The sequence below is a fragment of the Malurus melanocephalus genome, unplaced genomic scaffold (assembly GCF_030028575.1).
Source record: "Malurus melanocephalus ecotype Western Australia unplaced genomic scaffold, MMel_1.1 scaffold_1772, whole genome shotgun sequence".
Taxonomy (NCBI): domain Eukaryota; kingdom Metazoa; phylum Chordata; class Aves; order Passeriformes; family Maluridae; genus Malurus; species Malurus melanocephalus.
Genome location: NW_026625004.1, coordinates 2,796 through 13,683, shown reverse-complemented (window position 1 = coordinate 13,683; position 10,888 = coordinate 2,796). Strand labels below are relative to the sequence as shown.

The 10,888-nt window shown below is 46.5% G+C and overlaps 1 protein-coding gene across 1 annotated transcript in view; it reads right to left on the bottom strand.

The window, feature by feature from the left end:
* Positions 1-346: 346 nt before the first annotated feature.
* The window catches only part of LOC130587334 (inhibitor of nuclear factor kappa-B kinase subunit epsilon-like), a gene marked incomplete at its 5' end in the record, with an annotated part of 13,231 nt that continues 2,689 nt past the window's right edge, over positions 347-10,888 (bottom strand). Inside the window, 8 exons of the mRNA XM_057388312.1 lie at positions 347-613; positions 1,072-1,143; positions 4,277-4,383; positions 5,650-5,746; positions 8,089-8,190; positions 8,639-8,678; positions 8,928-9,004; positions 10,714-10,826. Of these exons, the coding sequence (XP_057244295.1) occupies positions 580-613; positions 1,072-1,143; positions 4,277-4,383; positions 5,650-5,746; positions 8,089-8,190; positions 8,639-8,678; positions 8,928-9,004; positions 10,714-10,826 (642 nt within the window). The remainder of the gene's footprint in view (positions 614-1,071; positions 1,144-4,276; positions 4,384-5,649; positions 5,747-8,088; positions 8,191-8,638; positions 8,679-8,927; positions 9,005-10,713; positions 10,827-10,888) is intronic.

Here is a 10,888-nt window from a genome sequence, read left to right as displayed (position 1 = left end):
TCCCGGTAATTCCCGACCTCAGCAATCCCCAACCCCGCAATCCCCGATCCCGGCAGCCCCAGTGGTCCCGACAGTCCCGTATCCCAGCTCCCTGAGCAATTCCCAAGGGATAGCAATGAGTGTGGATGTGTTTCCCCTCCATCCCATTCCTCTGGAGCATGACAGGAGGTTTCTGTGTGTTTGGAATGTCTCCTCAGGGCAGCTCCAAGCACTCACACCACCAGAATCCCTCCTGTCTCACTCCACCACGCTAAAAGTGGGAGCAATCCCTAAATTAGGAAGAGGACAAAAAGCCAAACCTCTTCCTCTTCCTCACCTGTCACAGAGAAGCCACAAAAACACCGAGTCCTTCAAGCATTTTTTTTTTTTTAAGGAAAAGATCAAACCCCACTTTCCATTTTCTGGCCAAACCTCCCGAGGCTCGGGGCACTGGGAGCTGCTGGGGGTGAAGGTGCAAAGTGCTGGAGCAGAGGTAGGACACGGAGAGCTCCCAGAGCACAGAAATCCAACAGCTCCGGGTGCTGTGAATTCCCAGCGGTGGGAAGAGGTTTCCCTTCAGCTGCTGCACCTTTGGGTCCCTCAAACGCTGGGAGTGGGAGCAGCCCCACCCAATCTGCAGGGACAAAAACAAAAACTTTAGGTTAGATGTGGCCCTAAAAACAGGGCTGAATTCCTAAATTCTTGGGTTTTTTTCTTTTAAAATTCCTGGACATTCTGCTGTATGCGCTCCTGTTGTATAAGGGCCTCAAAAAAAGGCTGCAGAGGAGGAAAATCAGGGAGGTTTCAGCAGTGGATGCTGGGTTTTGCACGGATTTTCATACACGGAAAGCATTGGTTTCCCATAGCAGTGATCAGTGCTGGGAAAAGGCTGGAAAGAGGGTGAAGAAACGATGTGGAAAATCACGGCTGAAACTCCAGGAAAGATAAATTTTCCTGCTGYCAGATGTAAACTTGGGGCAGATAAAACCCTCGTGTGACCCATCCCAGCAGTGCCCAGGGCACACCCAGCCCCTCCAGGACAGTGTGCCCACAGAAGGAGCAGCAGCCCCGGCTCAGAGTGCGCTCACTCACCGCTCGATGATGCTGTTGTTGAACTGCAGATCGCAGGAGACCGACCTCATCTGCTCCAGCAGCTCCTGCATCCTGCAGGGACAMAAAMAYCCTGAATCCTAAATCCTGCAGGGGTAAAAACACCCTGAATCCTGAATCCTAAATCCTGCAGGGACACAAACACCCTGAATCTTGCAGGGGTACAAACATCCTGAATCCTAAATCCTGCAGGGACACAAAAAACCTGAATCCTAAATCCTGCAGGGGTAAAAACACCCTGAAAATCCTGAATCCTAAATCCTGCAGGGACACAAACACCCTGAACCCTGAATCCTGCAGGGACACAAAAACCCTGAATCCTGAATCCTAAATCCTGCAGGGACACAAACACCTTGAATCCTGAATCCTAAATCCTGCAGGGGCACAGACACCCTGAATCCTGAATCCTAAATCCTACAGGGACACAGACAGCCCTGATTTCTGCATCCTTCAGGGAAAAAAAACTGGCCCTGAATCCTTTATACTTCAGGGATACATCCAGCCTTAATTTCTGCATCCTGCAGGGATAAAACCACCCTGATTCCTGAATCCTGCAGGGACACAAACACCCTGAATCCTGCAGGGACACATCCAGCCCTGATTTCTGCATCCTGCAGGGATAAACCCACCCTGATTCCTGCATCCTGCAGGGACACAAACCCTGAATCCTGAATCCTAAATCCTGCAGGGGCACAGACACCCTGAATCCTTTATGCTTCAGGGATACATCCAGCCTTAATTTCTGCATCCTGCCTGGATAAAACCACCCTGATTCCAGCATCCCGCATGGATAAAACCTGACGCTCATTCCTGTATCCTGCAGGAACACTCCATCCCTAATTGCTTCATCCTGCCCGAACAAAACCATCCCTGGCTCCCACAGGACACGGAGCAGGGATCACACCCAGCAGGGTCACATTTTTCCCTGAATCCTGAATCCTAAATCCTGCAGGGAAACAAACACCCTRAATCCTGCAGGGGCACAAACCCCTGAATCCTGAATCCTACAGGGACAAAAACACCCCAAATCCTGAATCCTGCAGGGACACAAACACCCTGATTTCTGCATCCTTCAGGGATAAAACCCTGATTCCTACATCCTGAAGGGACACAAACACTCCAAACCCCGAATCCTAAATCCTGCAGGGACACAAACACCCTGCATCCTGCAGGGACACAAACACCCTGAATCCTGAATCCTAAATCCTGCAGGGAAACGAACACCCTGAATCCTGCAGGGACACAAAAACCCTGAATCCTGAATCCTAAATCCTGCAGGGAAACGAACACCCTGATTTCTGCATCCTTCAGGGATAAAACCCTGATTCCTGCATCCTGAAGGGACAGAAACACTCCAAACCCCGAATCCTAAATCCTGCAGGGACACAAACACCCTGCATCCTGCAGGGGTAAAAACACCCTGAATCCTGCATCCNACAAAACCATCCCTGGCTCCCACAGGACACGGAGCAGGGATCACACCCAGCAGGGTCACATTTTTCCCTGAATCCTGAATCCTAAATCCTGCAGGGAAACAAACACCCCAAATCCTGCAGGGGCACAAACCCCTGAATCCTGAATCCTACAGGGACAAAAACACCCCAAATCCTGAATCCTGCAGGGACACAAACACCCTGATTTCTGCATCCTTCAGGGATAAAACCCTGATTCCTGCATCCTGAAGGGACACAAACACTCCAAACCCCGAATCCTAAATCCTGCAGGGACAGAAACACCCTGCATCCTGCAGGGATAAAAACACCCTGAATCCTGAATCCTGAATCCTAAATCCTACAGGGACACAAACACCCTGAACCCTGAATCCTACAGGGACACAAACACCCTGAAATCCTGCAGGGACACAAACACCCTGAATCCTGCAGGGACACAAAAACCCTGAATCCTGAATCCTAAATCCTGCAGGGAAACAAACACCCTGAAGCCTGCAGGGGCACAAACCCCTGAATCCTGAATCCTGCAGGGACAAAAACACCCCAAATCCTGAATCCTGCAGGGACACCAACACCCTGAATCCTGCATCCTGCAGGGACACAAACACCCTGAATCCTGCAGGGACACAAACACCCTGATTCCTGCATCCTGAAGGGACACAAACACTCTAAACCCCGAATCCTAAATCCTGCAGGGACACAAACACCCTGAATCCTGCAGGGGCACAAACCCCTGAATCCTGAATCCTACAGGGACAAAAACACCCAAAATCCTGCATCCTGCAGGGACACAAACACCCTGATCTCTGCATCCTTCAGGGATAAAACCCTGATTCCTGCATCCTGAAGGGACACAAACACTCCAAACCCCGAATCCTAAATCCTGCAGGGACACAAACACCCTGCATCCTGCAGGGATAAAAACACCCTGAATCCTGAATCCTAAATCCCACAGGGAAGCAAACACCCTGAACCTTGAATCCTGCAGGGACACAAACACCCTGAATCCTACAGGGACACAGACACCCTGAATTCTGAATCCTGAATCCTAAATCCTGCAGGGACACAAAAACCCTGAATCCTGAATCCTAAATCCTGCAGGGAAACAAACACCCTGAATCCTGCAGGGGCACAAACCCCTGAATCCTGAATCCTACAGGGACAAAAACACCCCAAATCCTGAATCCTGCAGGGACACCAACATCCTGAATCCTGCATCCTGCAGGGACACAAACCCTCAATCCTGAATCCTAAATCCTGCAGGGACACAAACACCCTGATTTCTGCATCCTTCACGGATAAAACAACCCTGATTCCTGCATCCTGAAGGGACACAAACAGTCCAAACCCCGAATCCTAAATCCTGCAGGGACACAAACACCCTGCATCCTGCAGGGGTAAAAACACCCTGAATCCTGAATCTTAAATCCTACAGAGAAGCAAACACCCTGAACCCTGAATCCTACAGGGACACAAACACCCTGAATTCTGAATCCTGAATCCTAAATCCTGCAGGGACACAAACATGCTGAATCCTGCAGGGGTAAAAACACCCTGAATCCTGAATCCTAAATCCTACAGGGAAGCAAACACCCTGAACCCTGAATCCTGCAGGGACACAAAACCCCTGAATCCTGAATCCTGCAGGGACACAGACACCCTGAATTCTGAATCCTAAATCCTGCAGGGGTATAAACACCCTGCACTGTCCCAAACCCCCCTTTGCAAGGACTCACCTCAAAGCCATCTCCTGGCGTGCCTGGCTCAGGGGGACGGGGCTGGGCAGGGCRGGGGCACCCGGGGCCAAATTCCGTCTGTCCAGCGGGGGCAGTTTGTCCAGAACCTGTGGGATGGAGGGGATTGGCAGTGCCCACACCAGGGACTGACCCCGAGCACTCAGAGTCACACCCAGCACTAATGCAGGACAAAGAAAACCAAACCACCCCAAAACCAGAACCTCTGCCAGCAGCTCTGCTGGGGGAGTGCAGGTGAATCAGGATTTTTCTCCTTTTGATTCCTATTTATGGGAATTTCTTGTTGTAATTCCTATTTATGGGAATTTCTTGTTGTAGTTCCCATTTATGGGAATATCTGGTTGTAATTCCCATTTTTGGGGGACGGATCCCAATCCTCAAGACCGGGGGGTGCCCCTGGTAAAGGTTTCCCCGCTCACACAGAGGGACAAAACCTCTGCAGCTTGGAACACTCACAAAAATCTGCAGCAAGGGGGTTAAAAATACTAAAAATACTAAAAATAAATACTAAAAATAGTAAAAATAAATACTAAAAATACTAAAAATAATACTAAAAATACTAAAAATACTAAAAATAGTAAAAATAAATACTAAAAATACTAAAAATAATACCAAAAATACTAAAAGTACTAAAAATAAATACTAAAAATACTAAAAATAATACTAAAAATACTAAAAATACTAAAATACTAAAAATAAATATTAAAATTACTAAAATTACTAAAAATACTAAAAATACTAAAATTACTAAAAATACTAAAAATAAATACTAAAAATAAATACTAAAAATACTAAAAATACTAAAAATAATACTAAAAATACAGGGTTTCCCTGTGAAAAGTACAGGGTTTCCCTCTTTACAAACAGACTGACTCAGGGAGTGAGATAAGGCTGATACTGAAAGATAGAAAGAATTTCCATAAGAATTCCTTTAATTGACTTATCCCAAACGAAGTTAATAAACTACAGGAGCAGAGACACAGAGAAGTATATCAAAAAAAGACAATATATGATAGAAGGAGGGGGTTGTTATTAAGCATTTCAGAAAGCCTGTACCTCTCAAAAACTTCAGCCAATAGAAAAAAAGAGAGAACTGCAACCTAAAATATTAAAATAAAAAGAGACTGCGTCCTATAAATTTAAAATACCCCATGAAAAACGCTCATAACCTCTCCCTTTACTCATAAATAAAGTTGCAAAATTCATTTATATCCTTTTTACACATAAACCTCTAGTGCTTGTAAATGAATTTTCCTAACAGTTGCTTAACCCAGCGCTGCTGAAGGCTGGAGAGGGGAGCAGGAGCACCCTTGGGTGCAGGGGGAGGTTTGGGATTTGCAATCCTGGGCACCTACACMCTGCAGGCAGTCCTGGCACTCGGTCATCTCCACGCTGCAGGCACTGATGCGATTGCTCAGCCTCTTCAGGTGCTTCCTTATCTCACAAACTTTCCTGGAGAGAAAATAAAAACAGCAGCAAAATTCCCACTCGGTGCTGGACATCGTTATTTTTTTTTTTTTAATGTGTTTTAATTGCACGCTGCTTTTTGCAGAGATGTTCGGATTCAGAATCCTGAAGGAAAGGAAAATCCTGAAGGAAAATCCTGAGTGAAAGGAAAATTCTGAAGGAAAGCAAAACAGAACTGTCATTCCATTCTGCAGCCACCATAGATAGGCCAGGGCATCCAAACAAATTAATTATGGAAAATTATTGTTTGTAAATGAGGCAGCTSAGGCTCATTGCTTTATCCAGGATTTATCTCTGTCCCTTGGAGGACTGAGYTTTCACCCAAAAAGGCTCCTCACACCCAGCAGGCACATCATGAGTTGTGGTTAAAATAAAAAAAAAAAATTGTTTTGGCTTTAAAAAAAAAACCCAAAGGGAGGAATATTTCAGGTGAATGAYCCACCTCAGGTCCCCAGAAAAAAAACAGCCACAAAGCCAGGCAGGAAACAAAACAGGACAATTAAAACTGAATGAAACGAGGAATTAAAAATATCCAGTTGTGACTCACAAGACAGAAAAACAGGTACAAAAATACCCCAGGAAAACATGGAGAAGTTGAGTTTTTTTTTATCTCGTTGTGAGCAGAGGTAAAACTCAGCTTTAGTGCAGACACTCCTGCACTGCAGGGATTTTGTGGGGTGGGGATCCCACTGGAAGGCAAAATTCCCACTGAAAGGGAGGGAATTTCAGTGCCTGCGATGGAATGTGGAGATTGGGGTGACTGTGGGGTGAAATTCTTGTGTCTGAAGGGAAATTTGCTTTTGGGGGAGGGCTGCAACACTGAAACCCCCGGGGGCACAAACTGGGATGGGGATGGGATGGGGCTGGGAAAGGTTGGGATGGGGAAGGGAAAATATTGGGATGGGGAAGGAAAAATATTGGGATGGGGAAGGGAAAATATTGGGATGGGGAAAGGAAAATATTGGGATGGGGCTGGGAAAGGTTGGGATGGGGTTGGGAAAAGGTTGGGATGGGGCTGGGAAAAGGTTCAGATGGGAAAGGAAAAGGTTGGGATAGGGAAGGGAAAAGGTTGGGATGGGGAAGGGAAAAGGTTGGGATGGGGAAGGGAAAAGGTTCGGATGGGGCTGGAAAAGGTTGGGATAGGGAAGGGAAAATATTGGGATGGGGAAGGAAAAATATTGGGATGGGGAAGGGAAAATATTGGGACGGGGAAGGAAAAATATTGGGATGGGAAAAGAAAAGGTTGGGATGGGGAAGGGAAAAGGTTGGGATGGGGAAAGGAAAAGGTTGGGATGGGGCTGGGAAAGGTTGGGATGGGGAAGGGAAAAGGTTGGGATGGGACAGGGAAAAGGTTGGGATAGGGAAGGGAAAATATTGGGATGGGGAAGGGAAAAGGTTGGGATGGGGCTGGGAAAAGGTTGGGATGGGGCTGGGAAAAGGTTCAGATGGGAAAGGAAAAGATTGGGATAGGGAAGGGAAAATATTGGGATGGGGAAGGGAAAATATTGGGATGGGGAAAGGAAAAGGTTGGGATGGGAAGAGAAAAGTCTAGGATGGGAAAAGGAAAGGCTGGGATAGAGCAGAGAAAAGGTTGGGATAGAGCAGGGAAAAGATTGGGATAGGGGAAAGGAAAAGGTTGTAAAAAAGCTGGGATGGGGAGCAGAGAAGTTTGGGATGAGGGAAGGAAAAGGTTCCGGATAGGGCTGAGAGAGGATGGGGCAGACCCTTCCCTCAGCTCCTGGAGCATCGCTGAGCACATCAGACAAAATTCCAGCCCGAAAATCCTCAAAAAACGGGTTCAGTTCTGAGATATTGCAGAAACTCCTGCTCCTGCACCCACCCCTCAGCCAGGAGAGGCTGCTCCTCTCCATCCTGCCCTGAAAATCCCATTTCTGCCCCATTCTCTCCCCTCCCCGCTCTGGGGATTGCTCTCAATTGTAATTTGCTCTGTGCATTATTCCCCAAGCACCGTTTAACGGGAAATCACTCCCAGTGAGCAGATCTCTGCCTCAACAGCGATTTCATCCTGATAAAATCATCTCTGTCCCCGCCCCGGAGCAGGGAACAGCTGCTGCAGCTCCAGCTGCAAATTTGAGGGCTTTTTTAAAAAAATAAAGTTAAAATAATGGGGAGAAATATGGGATAAGAGCCAGCCACACAGTGGGATTGCAGAACTGCTGTTTTTAGGGTTGGTCACCCCTCTGGAGCCCCTCAGCCGTTCCCAAAATCACCATTTCCATCCCCATCCCCATTCCCACACTCAATCCATAGCAGAGATCACTCAAAAGCCCCAAATTATCACAAAAATCCCTTTAGAAGGCTGGTACCTCATCCTGCTGCTGTGCAGGGCCAGGGCCTCCTGGTACTGCTGGACACAATCGTTCTGGAAAATGGACAGCACCTTCCTGGCTAGATTCCCCAAATTCAGCCTGAAATCAGGAATAAAAGACAAAACACCATTTTTCTCTGAAATGAGTGGAAAGGATTCATTTTATATCCCTTAGGGTCCATTTTAAGTCCCTTAGGGTCCATTTTACAACCCTTAGGGTCCATTTTATATCCCTTAGGGTCCATTTTACATCCGTTAGGGTCCATTTTAAATCCCTTAAAGTCCATTTTACATCCCTTAGGGTCCATTTTATATCCCTTAGGGTCCATTTTAAATCCCTTAGGGTCCATTTTATATCCCTTAGGGTCCATTTTATATCCTTTTCGGTCCATTTTAAATCCCTTAGGGTTCATTTTACATCCCTTAGGGTTCATTTTATATCCTTTAGGGTTCATTTTATATCCCTTAGGGTACATTTTATATCCTTTAGGGTTAATTTTATATCCCTTAGGGTTCAACCAGAGCCTTGGCAGGGTGGTGGCACTCACTTGTCCAGTTTGTGGATTTGCTCCTCGTTGTAGCCCAGCCCTGGGGAGGAAGGACACGGTCACCACTCATTGTTTTCCTGCTCACAGCCCCACAAATTGGCAATTCCACAGCTCACAGGAGCTCCTCAGGGAGATTTTCACAGCTCAGCCCCCATCAGGACACAGAAAAGGACGATTTACAGGGTCCCTTCCAGCCCAAACCATYCTGTGGTTGGATGATTCCATGAGAAATCCCCCATTTTCCCAGTGGGGGACATTCCCAGCTCGTGTCCCTGTCCCCATCACTCACTCAGACACGTCCTGGCCTTCTTGAACTGCTTGTAGATCTGCTGCATCTTCTCCAGGCAGCACTCCATCTGCCGGATGCTGGAATGGGACGGGGTGAAATGGGGTGAAATCATCACTGTGGGGTGAAATCACTGAGATTAAATCATCACTGTGGGGTGAAATCATCACTGTGGGGTAAAATCACTGAGATTAAATCATCACTTTGGGGTGAAATTATCACTGTGGGGTGAAATCATCACTGTGGGGTGAAATCATCACTGTGGGGTGAAATCATCACTGTGGGGTGAAAACATCACTGTGGGGTGAAATCACTGAGATTAAATCATCACTTTGGGGTGAAATCATCACTGTGGGGTGAAATCATCACTGTGGGGTAAAATCATCACTTTGGGGTGAAATCACCATTTTGGGGGGAAAACACTGAGATGAAATCATCACTTTGGGGTGAAATCACTGAGACTAAATCATCACTTTGGGATGAAATCATCACTTTGGGGTGAAATCCTTGAGATGAAATTACCACTTTGGGGTGAATTTATCACTTTGGTATGAAATTATCACCTTGGGGTGAAATCATCACTTTTGGGTTGAAATTACTGCTTTGGCGTGAAATTACTGAGATGAAATAATCACTTCAGTGTGAAATCATCACTTTGGGGTGAAATCATCACTTTGGGGTGAAATCATTGAGATGAAATCATCACTTTGGGGTGAAATCATCACTGTGGGGTGAAATCATCACTGTAGGGTGAAAGCATCACTTTAGGGTGAAATCGTCACTTTGGGGTTGAAATCACTGAGATTAAATTATCACTTTGGGCTGAAATTATCACTTTTGGGTTGAAATTACTGCTTTGGGGTAAAATCACTGAGATGAAATCATCACTTTGGGGTGAAATCACTGGATGAAATTACCACTTTGCGGTGAATTTATCCCTTAGGGATGAAATAACCACTTTGGGGTAAAATCACTGAGACTAAATCATCACTTTGTGGTGAAATAATCACTCTGGGGTGAAATCACTGAGATGAAATCATCACTTTGAGGTGAAATCATCACTTTTGGGTTGAAATGACTGCTTTGGCGTGAAATTACTGAGAGGAAATCATCACTTCGGGGTGAAATCATCACTTTGGAGTGAAATCATCACTTTGGGGTGAAAACACTGAGATGAAATCATCACTTTGGAGTGAAATCATCACTTTGGGGTGAAAACACTGAGATGAAATCATTACTTTGGGGTGAAATCATCACTGTGGGGTGAAATCATCACTGTGGGGTGAAATCATCACTTTGCAGTAAAATCACTGAGATTAAATCATCACTTTGGGGTGAAATCATCACTTTGGGGTGAAAACATCATTTTGGGGTGAAAACATCACTTTGGGGTGAAAACACTGAGATGAAATTATCACTTTGGGGTGAAATTATCACTTTAGGGTGAAATCACCACTTTGGGGTGAAATCACTTAGATCAGATCATCACTTTGGGGTGAAATCATCACTTTGGGGTGAAATCATCACTTTGGGGTGGAATCATCACTTTGGGGTTGAAATTACTACTTTGGGATGAAATCACTTCGAGGTGAAATTATCACTTTGGGGTGAAATCATCACTTTGGAGTGAAATTCTCACTTTGGGGTGACACTGCTCCCCGTGTCCCCATGCAGGGACATCACCCAGCACCCCCATGGGTGGCGGTGGCAGCGAGGGGCTGTGCCTGGCACTGGAACCACCCCGTCCATATGGGAACAGCAAAGTGGCACCAGGGATTCCCCCCCAAACCTTTTATCCTCGTGCACTTGCTGCCTGTCCTTCAGCAGCTCGGCCAAAATCCCATCCAGCGCCCCTTGGAAGTCAAAGATGCTGTGGGAGCACTGGGAGAGCTCCTCGTCCACCTGTGGGGCACAGAGAGAGCTTGGGGTGAGCAGCTCTTGGGGTTGGGGGTGTTTGTGGGGTT